The sequence below is a fragment of the Acinonyx jubatus genome, chromosome A2 (genome assembly GCF_027475565.1).
Source record: "Acinonyx jubatus isolate Ajub_Pintada_27869175 chromosome A2, VMU_Ajub_asm_v1.0, whole genome shotgun sequence".
Classification (NCBI taxonomy): Eukaryota; Metazoa; Chordata; class Mammalia; order Carnivora; family Felidae; genus Acinonyx; species Acinonyx jubatus.
Window position 1 is genome coordinate 73636979 of NC_069383.1, and position 19663 is coordinate 73656641.

Sequence of the window (19663 nt, forward strand, 5' to 3'; positions counted from 1 at the left end):
CATCATTTGTAAGCACTTTTCATAAAAGTCATGAGTATAAAGTAATGCTAGATTAATCAATGTGTAGTTTAGAAACACTGCAAACAAAACGCATATAAAATTCCTCAGTTATAGTCTCACCATCAATACACAGCAGGAGGTTTCTTCCCCTCATCTGAGTATATGGGAGGATTGTCTTATTTTATTGAACATGACTTGATACGATTGCAGGAGGTACTGATTTTTAAATTTCAGCTTATACATTCCAATGTATATCTAACCATATAATTTACAAACTCAGCATATCCAGAAGCGAGTAATATTTAAACAGCCATAAGCATCAAGCAAACACAAAAGCAAAGATAAAGAGAAAATGCCTACCTTCCCTGATAGCTGTAAAAGGTGTACCTTCTTCTTCTTGCAGCCTGATCACCTTCAGGGCTACCAACTTCCCATTTACTCTGGCAGAAACAAAAGAAAAGATGAGAAGCGAATCCGTGAAAATATGTTCCCGTTATGGCTCTAATTTCCTTACAATTTATATTTTATGCATTTTTGCACTGAAAATGTCAATGACTCAATTATTCCACCACAACAAGGTTAATTTCAGTAAGGCTGGGAATTTTATATCATCATCATAAATATTCACATTTTAAATATTCACATTTAAAATATTCACTTGCCTCGTCCAAGATTTAACCGGTTTTCTGAAATTCACTTTATGTTTCCTCCAGAATGAAACTAGTGCTTATCAAAATCATCACACTTGATCAATTATTCTCAGATTAATTAGAAATCAAGGAGTCAAAATAACTCTCTCCCGTAGTTTTTGCAATTGCTCCTTTGTTTCCTAGGCTGAAATGTCTTCATCTTCAGTCTTAAACTGAGGTCATTCAATCCCAAGGTCTGAAACTCCACACTCAGCCTTCTCTCCTCATTTCCCTCTTCCCTTTTCCCTGTTCTTTCTCTCTCTCCATATCACCCATTCCTCCCTTTCTCATTTTTTTTTTTACTAGAGCCTCCTAAAATTATATTTGGTCTGATTGTGTCTTGTGATACATACAGTATATCATCAAAATAAAAGTTATGAATATTTTACTATTATAAGATTACACAAGACTTATTCAAAGCAGATGGTTCTTCCAGACGCATTCTAAATATGTAGCGGCTCTAATTAAAAGTAAGAGTGCGCTAGGCAGATAACTTTTTTATCTAGTAAATTCTGTTAACAAAAGCATGACTATCTATACTGGTCTTCTAGTTGAATGCTCTACTTTCTACTTTATTAGACCTAGCAGCATACGTGGTTAATAAGAATTGGGAAAACAAGCACACATTTAAAGTGTAAAAGATCCAAGAAGGCATTGGATGAAAGGTAAATCTCCCTGCTACACGCTCCTTCAATCATCCAGCTCCCAGCATCTGAGGTCACCAGTTACCGTTGTTCATTTATACACACAGACACACACACACACACACACACACACACACACACACACACACACACATGCACACACACACACACACACACGGCAGAATGCCATACAGAATATAGTGTACACTGTTTTTAATAAATTTGGGGACTTCCTTATAAATTCATAGAGAAAATCTTCACCCGCTTTTGAAAGACCACAGAGTACTCCTTTGTATAAATATAGTACACTTTATTTATCCCAGTCTTCCACAGATGGTCATTTAGCATATTCCCAATTTTTGCTACTAAAACAATGATGGCAATAAATATTCTTGGACATGTAATTTCACCCATGTAAAAATATATCTGTAAGATAAATTCCTAAAAGTGGAACTGCAAGATCAAAATGTAGGTGCATATCTAAATTCTAATTCTGATGAATATTGGGAAATTTTCCTATGTGGAGGCTCTATCAATTTACACTTCCAATGGCAAATGATAGGCACGCCTGTTACCCCTTCACTTGTACTATGCTACCAACCACTGACTCTGTCAATCTGATAGATAAAAATGGTTTCTCACTGCAGTTTAAACTGCAACAAAAAGTCTTCAGAGCTTATGAAACCAGCAAACAAGAACTCATGTAGTCCAGAGAATCCAGTGCCTAAGTCTAAAATAAGGAATGTGAATGTCTCCTTTTTAAGAACTGTATCCAATTGGTCTTTTTTTGCTCAAAAAAAAAACAAAAAAAAAACTGCTACAGACACAACTTGAAAAGTCCAAGGAATTCATCACAGCCCAGCCATCTTAGTGGCATTCCTTGTCGCACTGATTATTGGAATACATTATTGGCTACAGTCATGGGATAAGGAGATCTGATTATAAAGTTCCACAGTGTGCCATCTTCTCAAGGTTAAGAGTTGTGTTTATTTTCTCTCGTCTTTCATCTGGGATGACAGGCCAACTGCTTTTCTGCTCTGCATCTCTTCTCTCTTTGTACATTACCTTGATTTCTCCAATCCTGACTGCGCTCCAGGTACCCAGGTGCAGGCCAAAAATTGCTACGCACATGGAGTTCAACTGGAGACTGGACCTTGAGCTCTCACTTTGTCCTTTATGACTAAGGGGGGGGGGGGCTTTGGCGGGGCTGGAGGCTGGGATGCAGTCAGTGCTGACATCTGCACAGATTTTTCTCAGCCCAGTTGAGCTCATCACTGGCTCCCCAGGGGAGGCAGTAACTGATTCTGGGAACTGCTTGGAACTTTCCCCTCATTTACAGATATTTTCCCCTCACCCATAAAAAAACACACACAGCCTTCTTCCCACAAAGCTTTTCTATTTCCCCTGAGATTGTTAACTTATATGCACCATGAACTGAATTCTAGAATACAGGGAATTCATGTTTTTAAAGGTTATATACTTAAAACACTCTCAGATCATGAAACGATAATTCATTTCCCTATGATACACTGAAAGGAGATAAACCTTCAACTGAACCAATATTTATTCTTTAAACGCAACTAGAGACAGAACACCTTTAAATAATTTCATAGACTAATGTGCATTATTTTTGTGGTGAAAAAGATTTTGAACCTATTACTATAATAACTGCATAAAAATACAAGATCCAGGTTGATGGAATTCGGATTCTAAAGCATAATTCTCTATGAATTGAAAATCCATGCATTAATTTCTTATAGTTATGATAATCATAACAGTTAAAAACACTGAGTTTTATGTATTACATCACATAACACTAAAAATTTCCTGAAATTTTATAGTAGACTATTAACTCCAGGCATGAAGTAACATTTTTCTGTTTTGTTAACTGTTATGTGTCCAGTGTCTAAAACTGCTTGGTACAGAGTACACTCTCAAAAACTTTAATTGAATGAATGAATATTACTAATGTCAATATACTGATAATTCCTTTCTTATACCTGAAAGGTAACTCAAGAATAAAGTATAATAATTATTGTTTTCAAAAGTTTCAGAAATCCCAAAATTCAATAAAGTTTTCAGTGTCTTCTTTCATGTCTGGTTTAAGTATTTATTTTCTTTTTTTCAAATTAAACGTGTAGTCTCTTTGATTTTGATGCATGTGGATATGATAAGTTTTCATTTCCCCAAAGTTTTAGTTTATAGAGTGCTTTGGTAGTTAATCCCTTTGCACCCAACAGCCGTGTTTCAAAACCCCACTACCCTTAAATAATCTGAGCCTGGACTACTCACCAAGTATCTCCCTTTTCTTCAGCTGCTTTACTGGTCTCCCATTAGGAATCACATTGATTATCAAATTGCTCTTTAACCTTAGCATCACTGTGACTTCTCTGTTCTTAATTAGTTTTTCTCTACCTGTCTGGACATTCACCAACTACTGAATCCCTCAGTTCTAAAGCCTAGTAAAAACATTAAGTCACTGGCTCCACCTTTGGGGGAAAAAAATAACATTACTAACTTTCTAATGTTTAACTTTGATGCATTTTTTTAACCTTTAGCATATAGACTAAAATACTTGAAATTCCAAGTTACTAACTCTAACAAAATGTCATTTTTTAAAGATATCAAAAGAAGATACTTGTTATTCTATGAAAATAACATCGAATAATAACGTAGAAAAGAACACGTTTGTATCTAGTAACTACCTTGTGTAGTTTAAACTATTTTATTAAAGATTCAAAACATATTCTTCAAACACTGATTTCAGTTCTGTAGAATAATTACAACTCTAAATGAATCAATAAATTAAGACTGTTTACAGGAAAACACTGAAGATTCCTCTTTAATAAGTCTCATTAATTAAATCAAAAGCTAATGAATAGAAGGCAGTTTCTTATGCTTTGGCTCTCTCCCACTCTAACCTCTCTCTTTTTTTTTTTTTTCCTTCCCCTCCTCCATGGGTTTCTGTTAAGTTTCTCAGGATCCACATAAAAGTGAAACCATATGGTATCTGTCTTTCTCGGTATGGCTTATTTCACTTAGCATCACACTCTCCAGTTCCATCCATGTTGCTACAAAGGACCATATTTCATTCTTTCTCATTGCCACGTAGTACTCCATTGTGTATATAAACCACAATTTCTTCATCCATTCATCTGCTGATGGACATTTAGGCTCTTTCCATAGTTTGGCTATTGTTGAGAGTGCTGCTATAAACATTGGGGTACAAGTGTCCCTATGCATCAGTACTCCTGTATCCCTTGGGTAAATTCCTAGCAGTGCTATTGCTGGGTCATAGGGTACGTCTATATTTAATTTTTTGAGGAACCTCCACACTGTTTTCCAGAGTGGCTGTACCAGTTTGCATTCCCACCAATAGTGCAAGAGGGTTCCCGTTTCTCCACATCCTCTCCAGCATCTATAGTCTCCTGATTTGTTCATTTTGGCCACTCTGACTGGAGTGAGGTGATATCTGAGTGTGGTTTTGATTTGTATTTCTCTGATGAGGAGCGACACAGGGCTGGTTCAACATTCGCAAATCAATCAATGTGATACATCACGTTAATAAAAGAAAAGATAAGAACCATATGATCCTGTCAATTGATGCAGAAAAGGCCTTTGACAAAATTCAGCATCCTTTCTTAATAAAAATCCTCGAGAAAGTCGGGATAGAAGGAACATACTTAAAGATCATAAAAGCCATTTATGAAAAGCCCACAGCTAACATCATCCTCAATGGGGAAAAACTGAGAGCTTTTTCCCTGAGATCAGGATCATGACAGGGATGTCCACTCTCACTGCTGTTGTTTAACATAGGTCATCTTTGAAAAGAGTGTCCATGTGCTAGCACCTTAAGAAATTATGTCTAGATGATAGAAAGGAAATTAATGCAATATACCTAAAAGAAATTTAATGTACTCTGGAAAATTTAATATATTCTGCCTCTCTTCTATTATGACTTTGTCTCAAGAGAAACTGCGAGGAAATAATACCAAGTACAGACAGATACAATGCTTGCTTCCTTACTGTATTCATCTAGAAGCAACAGAAGGCAATGTGGATACTACTCAGGAAGTGACAGTGGCAAGCTAGAGTGTATCAAGGACAATATATTGGGCTGAATTTATAAATTTTCAGCAAAGTCATTAAAAACATTTTAAAGATACTATTAATAGGGCTTCTTTTATTAATTCCCTCTTAAGACACTGATTAAAGTGCTGACTATATTGTACTACATTTATACTTCAAAAATTTACAATTTAACTAAATACTTGTCTTGCTATCTCCACCTAAATTCAATTTTTATTCAGGGGCAAATGAGAAATCATCTCAATAGTATTAAATCTTTACAATTCTGCAATATCCTAAAAGTGCTATTTACTATGTTTTGCTATGGAAAAATAAATTAGAATTTCAAGGTAAGTTGCCAGGAATTACACTTCATCCTAATCTTCATAAAAATAATAGACAGAGAAGAGGAAGACTAATGCTATTTCTATTAAATTAATTTCTTTTTCTTGGGGCGCCTGGGTGGCTCAGTCAGTTGAGCTACTGACTTTGGCTCAGGTCATGATCTCATGGTTTGTGAGTTTGAGCCCGACGTTGGCTCTGTGCTGACAGCTCAGAGCCTGGAGCCTGCTTCTGATTCTGTGTCTCCCATTCTCTCTCTGCCCCTGCCTCACTCATGCTCTGTCTCTCTCTGTCTCAAAAATAAACATTAAAAAAATTTTTTTAATAAATAAATAAATAAAATTAATTTCTTTTTCTAATAAAATCCAAAGATGAAAAAGAGCATAGTATAATGGCTATTTATTAGAATGAGACCAACGATGCAAAACGTCTGAGGACTTAATGCAATAAGAAAAGGGTCTGTTCAAGCAATAATTATAACCTTTTATAAAAGAATGATTGCTACTAAAGCATAATTCATCATTAGCAATGTTTCATCAAATATACGAACTCATGATACTTTGAATCAAATTTAGGGTGACATATATTGTTCACAGGAGAAAACAGAATAATTACATTTCAACAATTTTAAGCCAGCCAACTCTGCACCTTTCCAAAAATAAAATATGTCAACAAAGGATTTGAGAGTCATTACCTTGCAGGCAGAAGTGACCTGAATGATCATTCAGGCTCCCAAGCAAAAAGATCTTCCCTGATCTGACTGTCTCTCCTTGTCCTCACTCCCTAGAACAAAGCAGCCCCTCAAAAGACTTGATGGAACACACCTCCCCTAAAACACCCCAAATTTTTTAGTTCTTACGTTCAGCCAAAATTTGCTTCCTGTAACTTTCTCTCTCTGATTCAAGTTCTGAATCCTCAAAAACTAAACTAAATGTTCTTCCATAAAATTACTTGATGTAATTAATTAAAACTTAATTAAGTTTTAATATCCTGCCCCTAACTCAACAATGATTCTGTGCTTAGGATAAAGGATGAACAACACAGACATGATCCCTGCACTTAGGTCTTACCGAGGAGACAGACATTAAGTGTCAAAGAGAAGGAGGAGGGTCTCACCCATCGAAGATGGAACAATTTAATCAACTATTATCTGTGACTGAATGTTATGAAATATGTTTAAATAAGTTAATAATGAGACAAAAAAAATAACCATAGGAGTCTTATTTGGAGGGCACTACACAACCATATCATAGTTTCAAAACTGTTGAAGAAAAGATATCAAGCATATGCCTTCCCTTTTCATATACGGTGTCCTTCAATCTAACCAGGTAGTTGATATGTGGAAGTTTCTGTTTATAAATGCACTGCATATAACAAATGAAGAATGATAGAATTTGAATAACACAATTCTTTTTTTTTAAGTTTATTTATTTTGAGAGAGCAGGGGGGAGAAGCAGAGAGGGAAAGAGAGAAACCCAAGCAGGCTTCACACTGTCAGTGCAGAGCCTGATGCAGGGCTTGAACCCATGAACTGTGAGATCATGACCTGAACCAAAATCAAGGATCAGACACTTTTAACCGACTGAGCCACCCAGGATCCCCTTAAATAACACCATTCTTAACCATACTTACTTAATGGACTATTAATGGTTGCTAAAAACATAAAAAGAGGCTACCAGATATCATACACCTCCTGATGGAAACACTCATTCCCGCCATGGAACAGATCCTCCCTGAATGTGACCGAATCTCAATCTAACTACTTATTTTAAGGAGATAATGTAACAAGTTAAATGATACCATTGGGACACAACAGAAAAATTTAGAATATAGGATAAAGGAAAAAGAATAAAGGAAAAATGAACCTGTCTCTTCAACAAATAAATCCGAAGGGTAAAAACAATAAAAGAGGAACCAAAAGACTAAAAGAGATGGAATGACTGTACAAAAGCTCAGAGGCAGAGAACAGGGAGTGTTAAACAAAAATATAAGAAGGAAAGAGTGACAGGAGCTGGTTAAGGAGGCACTTGGAAAAGGAATAGAAGCACAAGATTATGGAGGTCCTTAAGAGTCACAGAAAAGATTGGTTTAAAAAACAGAAACAAAAAAGAGAGGTGCCTCAGTGGTTCAGCTGGTTAAGCGTCTGACTCAATTTCTGCTCAGGTAATGATCTTGTGGTTTGTGAGATCAAGCCCCGCATCAGGCTCTGTGCTTGGATTCAAGAGCCTGCTTGGGATTCTCTCTCTCTCTCTCTCTCTCTCTCTCTCTCTCTCTGCCCCTCACTTGCTCTCACTCTAAATAAATAAATAAATAAATAAATAAATAAATAAATAAATAAACTTAAAAAAAAGAAAATAAAAACAAACAAAACACCCAAAACACTGGGGGAATCTAAAGAAAGGAAATGTTATAATTAATTATAAATGAATAAACAAACACAAAGTATCTGCAGCTCACTCACTATGGTGTAGAGAATGGCCTGAAGGAACACAACAGTGGGAGCAAGGGAGGGAGGTCAGGAGCTGTTGCAGTGGTCTCAGGGAAAGATGGTGGCCGCAAAAAACCAGTGTATTGATAAGAGGAATTAGAAAAAGGAAAATGATACTCTGAAGACAGAAATAACAACCTGTGAGGATAAATGGCATTGGGCATAGGGAATGGTGCAAAGGATGATTCCAAATGTTCTGACTTCAGTGTCTGGGGTGGACACAGGTACCATTTAGAATTGACGGAAACGAAAGAAGAGGAGATTGTAAACAGAGTACCAAGGAGTCTGGGAGCGCCCCCAGTGGAGACACATAGTAAGTACTGGTATTTGTGGATCTGGATCTCAGCACACAAGTCGAGACTAGACATAAATATTTGTGCATCATTTGGAGGACTTCAAAGGAAGTAATAACCTCAAGAGACAGCCAGTTTTCTGTTGAAGCAGAAGTTAAGGAAACTTCAGAAAGAGGTAAAGGATATGTTTGTTGATCAGAGGATGACGCTCTAGATCTAGAAGACAGAGAAGGATCCCGAAGGACAGGGGAAAGGGACAGTGTAAAAGATATAGTGAGAAATAAAGGGGGTAAGGTCAGAGAGATAGCAGATGATCAGGGAGTTTATACCTTGGGTAGTGCCCATGGTGAGCAGTGATGCAAGCAGAGGAGACTCCATCCTGACAGTCCCTAGGAAGCAGGCGGAATGGGGGCTGCTGCTTTGGCTGCCCCTCAGCACAGCTGCCCCTCAGCCTTAGGCAAAGCATGGAGAGGGCCTGGGCCAGCCTCTGCAGCTGTGTGGAAATTAAGGCGCAAGTTCTCAATGCTGGCTACATTCTAGAATCAACTGGGAAGCTTTAAAACATATCCATGCCTGGCCCCACCCCTGATTTATTTGGGGGTGGGGTGGGGTCCTGGCATCTGTATTTTTAAAAACACCCTTGGGTGTTGGGAAACACTCTGTTAAACCTTCAAGTTCCTACATCAACTTCTCATTGCCTCTCTTCCTTTGTCTGTTCTCAAACACACTGAAGTCTCTTTTTTCACTATAAGCATTAAAAAAATACTCAGCTATTTGAAATAGTTGAATAGCCCCCACAGTCTTGGTTGCAAGCTTGTGAGAAGTCTCTGCTGATTAGCCCCTTTTGAAATGTGATTGCCAGGACGTACACGCTACGAGATGTGGTCTGGTAAGTGTTGAGTGGACTGGGGTAGGACCCTGCCCTGTTCCATAAACTGAACGTACTTGTGCTACTTTGGCCTAAGCATGTTTTAAACTATGGGAGCCACAAAAATCTGTAAACTCTTATTATTCTTGCCAACAACTAAAACCTCTGAGTTTTCATGTACCCTACAATCACACCATTTCTAACTTGCCCTATGCCTCATAATTCACTTTTTAAACATGATTTCAGGAGCTTGATTTATCCCTAATAAAATTCCAACTTGTCAGCAGCAACCAACTGCTCATGCCTCTCATGTATGTTCTAAATTCCAATCCTGATTTTGATGGACCCTAGCTGCCCAGCCTTCTCTGTGTCCTAATCTGAGGTAGGAATGAAAACACTGAACAGGATGAGGCCCAAGGCAGTGCCCTTGGACACTACACCCTTGACCCTCACCCCATCCACCTTTCTGGGGACCCAGCTTCATTAATTGTCTTCTCTTTCTTCCTCTTTCTTTCTCTGTCTCCTCCCTCTTCTTTTCACTTCCATTCTCTCCAATGCATCTAGTCCTTCCTTTCCGTCTGTCCCAGACCACTGCACTGACCAACTACTTCTACCACTGGACTGTGCTAAAAAAAAATGTGCATCTGGCACACAATTAGGGCTCAGTAGTGAACAAATGAGTCAACCTCTTATCATGGAAAAGAGGTACTAGAAACCCTACTACTGTTAGGTATCCTTAACCAGCCTGTTTTAAATCCACCACCAGCAATAGCACAGCCCTCAAGTGCCTATCACACTTTTATCTGTCAGAACATAAATAGCCACATTTACCCACATTTGAAAAACAAATATACAATAATCTATAGTGTTTCGCTCCACCAGCTTAACAATCTGATCAGAAAAAGGAATTAGTTATTTAGAGATAACACGATTTTTATGAACTCTAAAATCACTATTCTGTTTTCTGACTACTCAGAAATCATCCATGTGATATTCTGTCCTAAAATATCACACTGGAGAAGGGGGAATGAGAAGGGGATGTGGGGAGAAGGTCACACCATTTCCCCTGGATCTGGTTCACAGAATCCATTGTCTCCTGTGAATATGTGGACGTCTCCAGGATGGTAATGCCTCTCCAGTTTTTCATAGCTCCTCAAGGATGACAGACAGTGATGAGACACTCTCAACGCCCTATTTCTTCAAAATTCAGTGCAACAATCATATCAAGTCTTAAATCAAAACTCCTCTGAGAACCATAGTACTATCAAACTTCCCAAGACACTTGATAATTTAATTCACTCCTGTATCTGTTCTACATCTTGGTGCTGAGAGCTAACTCACTTGGTAGCAGTGACGTTCGCAAAACAGCTGGTGAGTAACTGCGCTGTTCTCTACCACTTTACACCCCACTGGTGTCGTCTGTGTGTCAATTTCAAATCTTACCCCCTTCCTGGGTTTCTGATGTTTCCTCTCCTTCCTTCACTGAGCTACACCCTGTATTGTGTTGATCTGGCGTGTGTTGGTTCGGATTTGAGAGACTCTCATCATCCCTTCTGATGCATTCACCTTTCGGAGTCCTAGAGCAATGGACTGTACCCTTCTCCGTATTCTTCTGGAATACCTCCAAACGCAAAGAAACATTTTGGAGAGAGCAAGAAGGTCATATGCATGCAGCCTTTGAGGAGACTGCCTACCAGAGAAGAAATAAGACAGTATCAAGCAAATAAAATGCAAGGTGAGCAAAGGTTAACTTAAGTTGCTTAAAAAAATGAATAAAATAAAATAAAATAAAATAAAATAAAATAAAATAAAATAAAAGTAATGTAAAGGAATTAAAGAAAAGGAGTGGAAGAACTGTCGACATATCAAAAAAAAGGGGGGGGGGGCAAAGCTTGGAAAAGATGACCAGGACACCCACAGATGTAAAGGTAGTTGATTACACATACTGCTGCCATTACTAGAGAGGGGCATGTTTATTTGGTGAGATGGGAGAGTTTCACAAGAACAGAAGTAAAAAATGTAGTTCATTACAAGTTTTCAGAAATTGATTTCTCACATAGTGAGACTTGAAACTTACTGTGTTAATTAGTCCTACAAATTTTTCTCCATAACACCCACCAATTTATCTCCCTAAACATGCAACACCCATGTGTGCTCATACACACTGAAACCTAAGGATGAAGGGATGGTGTGAAGGTAAAGAAAAAAAGAAGAAGTTGGCTTTTTCCCTGTTTTTCCCTAGTCCTGCTTTCAAGCACACTTATCTGGGGAAACATATTAGTGCCGTCTTTGAAAAGGCTGTGTTTTACATTTCTAGAAAACTCAAATTTTCTCCTTCTGAGGTCAAGCTGCCACTTCAAATAGATTTTTATCTTCAGAAGCTTTTTCCCATGGAAAAGGCTTCAAAAATCAGAAAAGAAATGGATATATTTTTTGATGATAATATCATCTTTCCCTATCTTGTATTACATTATTTTATAGCTTATGCTTATATACTATATATCATACTATATCTAAATATAAAAAATTGATTCCACTCTTCATAACTTTCTTTTTAAAAAGTCTAACTACAGCACCACCATCAGAGTGAGCCATTAACATGAGCTGGGATTAAAGAAGATGAAGTCTGATGCTCAACCTTAGAGCACTTCAAGCTTCCCGGTTCAAAGATATGTTTAAACCATAATGTTCCCATTTCTTTAATGGAGTCAGAAGTGCTCACCATTCTCCAGTTGAGGCACACATGTTCAGCAGCATAAGAGAGAAGTCAAGCTTCCACTCTCAGGAAAAAAAGCATCTCCAAAAAAGTTAAATGAGATCCACCAAAAAGCACATCACTGATTCACCACAAGGCTTTACGGAATCCTCAAATACTCATTGCCAAGTAGTGTCAACCACAGAGATCTTGCGTTTTCCATTCAAACACAGCCATACAAAATTAAGTGACGTTTGGAACAGCAGGATAAAACAATTAAAACAGCCCTGGAGAGCCATTAAGGCAGGGGTATTCAGAGTTCAGTCTATTTCTACCCATTCTAATAAAGACAGACACACACACACACACACACACACACACACACACACACACACACATCCAGTTTATGTTACAACCAGCATAGCAAGCTAGTATTTTTTTTTTGGTTTGGCTGCAAAGGCCCATGGAGAACCAACAAAGATAATTATTAAGATAACTTGGTTAAAGGATTAAGACTTACATCAAGTCAAGGATTATAAGTGATTTTTATTTTCTCCATTAAAATGTATTACTGTCATAATTATAGAAAATACGTCACTATTAAATACCTTTAAAATGAAATTTTAAAACAATATCAAGCAAAGTCAAATGTATCTAGTTTGAATGAAGTCTTTTATGACAAAAAGGACTGGAGAAAGTGGAGAACAATGCTTAGGCATCATGAATTACTGCATCTAAATGACTATTCTAAAAATAAAAGTGGCATTAAAATGGACTGCTTTACAGGCAAGCAGGGTGCCAAGTAAAAAAATGATTCAATTAAACATAGAGTTGAAAACAATCTACCTACACACGTTGAGGATCAGAGTTTATGCTAATTCATATATTACGAAAGAGCTGATTAAAGAAAGACATTTATAAAAATTATGTATAATTGATAATAAGATCTATACTAGTCTTACTTCCAAAACCTAGCAATAGAGCCAGAGTACAAATTAGCCTGATTTGGAATCAAATGGTTTTATACACAGCCAATAAGCTTAAAATCAAAATAGTTGTCTTTAAGCCAAAAACAGCACTTGTATTGAACATTACTATTGTTAAAGTACCTATAGTGTGACAGGCCCTAGGCCAAGGACTTTATTTTCACTGTCTCATTTAATCCCTATAACAAATTTGCAGGATAGATACTACTGTTATTTCCACTTTATAAAGAAACTGAGGCACAGTTCCAAATCACACAACCAGAAAAGGCAGCATCAGAATTTTCAGGAGGCTGGACTTCAGAACCCATACTTATACATTCCCTATGGGGGGAGCAATAATTATAGTGTGAACCACAGAAGAAAGGTACGTGATCCACACCCTCATATTCCTCCTTCATTCTACAAAGATGCTCTGCTTACATCAGTATATTTTTTTTCAGATACTTCTGATCTAATTATTTATTGTCAAAGCAATGTCACTATTCTTTGTGTCTTCTAATAATATTTTACAAACCTCAAAATAGATCAATATATGTTAAAATGGCATTAATTAGTCTTATCTTAATTGTAAAAGTAACACGTTTAGGGCAGAATGGTTGGCAAATACAGAAAACAATTTATATCAGTGATAATCCCATTACTGAGAGGTAAATTTGTCAACATGTGCATGTATCTTCTAGACTTTTTTTTCTGTGTGTAGATTTTTTTTTAATGGCATCCCACTTTCATATTTGGTCATTTTCTTTTTTGTTGTGGTTTAATAATGTATCCTTTTACTGGATGAGATGAAACAAAAGTCCAGGAAGTCTCAAGTGCAAACAAGCTCACGTTTCCCTTTTAAGGAAAATGGCCCCAGTACTTCTTTCTTTCATAAATTTCCACCACTTTCATTGTGATTTATTGGTGAAAGCAACCCCACTGGTCAAGCAATAGAGACCTGACCGAGGAAGCAAGTATAGGCCTGATGACCACATGGGGGCAGAACCTTTGGGGCACAGTTCCTCGAGTTGTCCTGGCTGGAATTTAGTGTAATGGGAGTCCTCCACATCCAATGACTGAAAGCAAGCAATCCCAGGATAGATACACTAGAAGATTTTACTCTATGAACCCAGACCCATGACCTTAGATTTGGAAGAATTCAGATCCATGGTAATCAAATGTGTAGTTGAAGAAAGAACTTCCTCTGCCCTGACTACAAATCTCTACTCCTAAGTGCCATCTGTCCAAATCTCTTCTCAACACTTAAAGAGTGTGATCACAGCATCCTTAAACACTTTCCCCAATCATTACATAGTTAATGTTTATTAGTTGAGCAGATATTAATAGCACTGTGACAGGTGCTGAAGAGTAAGATATATATGTATAAGAGTACATGATATACATATGAATATAAGTTACATACTTATGAGGAAGTAAAGGACATAGAAATCAAGGCAGTAACTGAGCCATGAAAAAAAGAAAAGAAAAAATTATTCTGACATTGGTTTAAGTGGTAAGGTTTATTCAAGACTATTATAATAGCAAAGACAGAGATAGGGCTGAAATCTGAATACAAGAACAAGAAGGGATTTATAACAAATGAGCAGGTAAAGAGCCATTTATGGGTGGATGGAAAATTACTAAGAGGTAACATCAAGGACAGGTGGAATTCTTCCTAAACGGATCTAACAAGATTTTTGCTAAGGGCAGGCCAGAGCAACCAGATAGAAAGGGTGGGGAGATTTTATCTAAAGGGACTTGGCAGGATTCTTGCTAAGACTAGGCGGAGAAGGCCTGGAGAGGCTTTGTGCAAGGGGTTGAGGAAGACTGTGGCAAAGCCATGGTCTAGTCAAGAAGAGGGCTTAGAGGAGCATAGCTTAAGTTTAATCAAGGACAGTGTCTTTTCAGAAGCCAGGAAAGCCTCACAGTATGAGTGGGACTTGAGTTGGACCTTCAACATAGGATAGGCTGTGGACAGGTGAAAAGGGGAGGTAAGCTACTTACACAGAGGGATCTATGAACAAAGATGCAGAAGGAGGTGGAGAGACACACTTAAAGTACAGACAGCAAAAACTAGGGAATCAGTAGAACATGAAGAGCAGACCCAAGGTGGATGCCACATCCACTACAGGACTGATCCAGTAATTAGATATTTGATCTTGCAGGACATCAACATTTTTATTGCCTGCTACACTTTTTTTTAGAGTAGAGTTTTCAACGAAGTAAAAGCTAGCATATCAACAACGTTCATCCAAAAAGTTAAATATACATTCCTAACCAATAAAGTCAATTTAACTAAGCTTATAAGTCTACTAAATGTACTTCATGACATATAGACTAAAACAGACTATAAAATTAATGTTTATAAATATATATTAAAATTAAAACATACTAAAAATTAATAAAATTCTAGGATTTAAACTGTAGCTATGTATACATACTATAAAATATTTGGTGGCAAATTATCTGTATAACTAAGGAATCACAAGTTAGCTTTCCTAAATGTCTCTCCTTTGTGTGTGTTAATCTTCTCAGACATAAACAGAAAGTTTCCCGATACGATTTTCAAGTTCAAAATGAGTGTTGGAGAATGAAGTCTCTGACTTCAGGAGCAACATATACTGGAAAGTAATTAGACACTGACTCCGTTTTCGCCTAAAATGAGGAATGGATACAAACATCATGACTCTCCCCAACTGTAGCAGATGAGAAATCTCATCCAGTTGAGGAATTCTCTTCCACAATAGCACCTTATATACAAATCCTAGTCCAGAAAAGAAATAAGACCTTAGCTAGTATAATATTTTATCTTATAATAAGTAAAAAAAGGTAATATATCTGTAAATTGGGTACATGGAATATATGTCTAAATCTTTCTATGTCAAATACCTGCAAATAAAATAGTCACTTAGTATTTATCATTCTCTTTTTTTATAAGACTTATTTTATACAATTTCCTTGTTAAAAAGTGGAATGTAGTTATATATACACACATGCATACACATGTATATGTACATCTGTAGTGATATATAGTATCTATATGTGTAGTAATATAAAACTTATTACAAAAAATAAACACTATGAACCTAATGTCCTGTGTCCATGGTAGATAAACATCTTTGGTTATAACACATAGGATTACTGTTCCTTATTTCTTGGTTTTTAAATACACAAATATTTAAAGAAAACACATACTTTATTTTCTTCTTTTTACTATGATCTTAAAATCCAGACCACTAATTATTCAACTGGACTCAGATTATGATTTTTGCAAAGTGAGCAAGAATGATTAATTATGTGTCAGAGAAGCATCCAATCATTATACTACAAAAACTCACTCATTTTGAATGACTATGGGGAAAGTATGACTGAATTACAAAGAACATTTGGAAAAACAGGGAAATTTACTCATTTCAGATAGATGGAATGACTCCAACTTTGAAGTGGAATAGGAAAGTGACAGATAAAAAGTTGAGACACCCAAGTTTTTAGGGCAACAATGTTGTTACTCAGGAGTATAAACTTAGGCCCATCATTCAACCTGTCAACACTGCTCTCTCCAACTTTCAAAGACAATCTCTGTTACCTGCATTTTCTTTTACATATACACTTACATGACTATGTGCATATTCATATGTTATATGAGTATATGTAACACAAGGGCAAGTTTTTGAAAAGTAGAAAGGGAAATATAATTAGGAAGACTGATTACCAAGTGGCTACTAACATTGTCCCTATGTAGAGATCTGACCCAGTCAGCTTCAAAAATTCCCTTTGTGATGCAGCATCATTCACATAGCTATATTTATTAGATAAAATAACCTTAAATACAGTTATTCCCTCCAGCGCTTATTAATTAAACAAGCCCTTTTACTAACAGATGGGTCAATGGTAAATTAGCTCAGGTCACACAAGCTATTAAAAAAATGATTTATAATTTAATCAAGTCATCTGAAAGTTTATGTGAATAAATTACATACAGACAATATAAATGCCCCTGCTTAGACACCAGTACATAAGGAAGTGACTAAAAAGAACAAAGAAAAATTAACAAGAAAATTTGGCAAGACTTTCAAAGGCCACAACAGGTAGAATAATTTTCCCCCCTTAATTCAATATTAAATGCTTAACTGCATTCACAGCTAGTGCTGGGAATATACTCTGGGTGGGGGCTCAAGGGTGCTGAGTTTCTGATTTGCTCAAAAATCTATTTGAAATAATTGTTTATTCAGGGTACATCGATCACTATAATATTAGTTCCTCCTTTATGAGAAAGACAAGGGTTGTAAATGTGCTGGCAGGCCAGGAGTTATATTTGCCACATGAGTAGAATAAAAAAGGAGTAAGAGAAATGGGTATCATCAAATCTTGGGCTGATGTCCATAATGAGAAGGCAGCAATGGAATGGAAAACCCCGTCCAAAATAACTGTATCCAAAGAAAGGAAAACGGAAGCAGTGAGTGTTCTATTCCGTGCAGCCCCTTCTATGTGGAAAGCCACAGATCACCTGCGTGAAATGAGTGGAAACAGCTATGCTGTCACTGTGGAGTTGCCTGGAACAGTGGAGAATATGGATGGCAAATGACTAAAGAGAAACGGCAACAGAGGCACAGAGGGGAGATACAAGAATCATAGGAGTAATTGACTCTGTACCCTATGGTTGATCATTAACAAAAGGGTAGAGTAAGCACAGATTTTAATTTTTTCTCAAAATAAAATAAATAAGTAAAAAAATAAAAGGAGATAAAAATTAAGAACTCAGCTCTAGAGGTGGGCTGACTGGGTCTGAGTCCTGGCTCTGCCACTTAGCTATGGGATTGTGGGCAAGTTACTCAATCTTTACCAGTTTCTGTATCTGTAAAAAGGGAGAAATAATCTCCTTTCAAAACTTTTCTAGAATTGTTATAAGAAACAAAGAAAAAGATCATAGCCAGCATTCATTTCACATCTACTACATTCGAAACCATGCTCTAAACACTCCAAATGCATTCATTCATATATATTCTTCACAGCTGTATGAAATCAATTCTAATATTTGCCCTATTTTCTTAGGTGACAAGATGAAGCTTGGCCAAGTGTTCCATAATATTAGCTTTACTTCATGACCCTAAATTACAAAAAGAAAGGTAGTACTGAGAGAGAGAGAGAGAGAGAGAGAGAGAGAGAGAGAGAGAGAGATTCACAAAAATACAGTCATTAAAAAATCACAACTAGTATCAATGAGGAGAAAGGGGCCAAACAGAGAAACCCATGTGCTACACAGAGAGCTCAATGATGTAATTACATTTTTAAAAACACAAAAACCAAAAAGATACTTAACAATAATAATACTTTTATAGGTCTAAGTCCTCCATGAGATGAAACTGGCAATAAAAACAACTATTTCAGGAGCGCCTTGGTGGCTCAGTTGGTTAAGCATCTGACTTTGGCTCAGGTCATGATCTCACGGGTCATGAGTTTGAACCTTGTGTTGGGCTCTGTGCCGACAGCTCAGAGCCTACAGCCTGCTTTGGATTCTACGTCTCCTGCCCCTGCTCGCTCTCTGTGTCTCTCTGTCTCTCTCTCAAAAATGAATAAATGTTAAAATATATATATAAAGCAACAATTTCAGATTGACATATTATTAAAACATTAAAGAGGGAGACCCATTATCAAAGACGTGTAATAAAGTTCAAGCAACAGAGAAAATAGAGTTCTTCAAATTTCCTCATCAAGAATATACTTCAGAATATATATTCCTCATCAAGAATACACCTGGGTGGCTCAGTTGGCTAAGCATCCAACTTTTTTTTTTCAAGCCTATTTATTTAATTTAAGAGAGACAGAGACAGCATGAGCTGGGGAAAGGGGCAGAGAGAGAGGGAGAGAGAGAATCCCAAGCAGGCTCCACACAGCCAGCGCAGAGCCTGATGTGGGGCCTAAACTCACCAAACATGAAATCTTGACCTGAGCTTAAATCAGCCTGAGCTTGGCTGCTTAACTGACTGAGCCACCCAGGTGCCCTATGCTGCTGATTCTTGATTTCAGCTTAGGTCATGATCCCAGGGTCAGGGGACGGAGCCCCCATATTGAGCTCCAAGCTGGACATGGAGCCTGCTTAAGATTCTCTCTCCCTCTGCCCCTCCCCACCCCCACCGTGTATGCATGTGTACTCTCTCACAGAAAGAAAGAAAGAAAGAAAGAAAGAAAGAAAGAAAGAAAGAAAGAAAGAAAGAAAGAAAGAAAGAAAGAATATATTTCATGTTTTTCCTTGGTCATTTTCTCTCTCTCTTTCACAGATGCCTGGGTCCTAATCTATATACATACCAGATTCTTTCCCATCTGTTTTAAAACTAAAATGACGAAAAATACTTCTGTCCTTTCTTCTTTTCCTTCCCTTTGCTCCCCTGGTCCCTGCATTTCAGCCTCCATTCTTCCCCTCTCTTTAATCCAAAGCAATTAGGTCTCTATTCCCACTGGTCCCTTACACATACCAAACAAAAACTTTCGTAACTGCAAGTTTAGTGGATTCTTTTCAGAACTTCTCTTTTCAGGACCCGGCTGAGTTTTTCACATTATCACCCATATTCCTCTGCAACTCTCTGCCTTCCTCAGCATCTGGCTGGTCTTCT

The 19663-nt window shown here is 37.2% G+C and overlaps 1 protein-coding gene across 7 annotated transcripts in view; it reads right to left on the bottom strand.

Moving 5' to 3' along the window:
• Positions 1–19663, bottom strand: part of CDK14 (cyclin dependent kinase 14) — a 599181-nt gene that overhangs the window by 393160 nt on the left and 186358 nt on the right. For all 7 annotated transcript variants that reach the window (XR_008296846.1, XM_027071858.2, XM_027071854.2 and 4 more), the window contains one exon: positions 361–440. Coding sequence is in view for 6 of the 7 variants with exons in the window: in XM_027071858.2 (XP_026927659.1) it covers positions 361–440 (80 nt within the window). In the remaining variant the exon portion in view is untranslated. The remainder of the gene's footprint in view (positions 1–360; positions 441–19663) is intronic.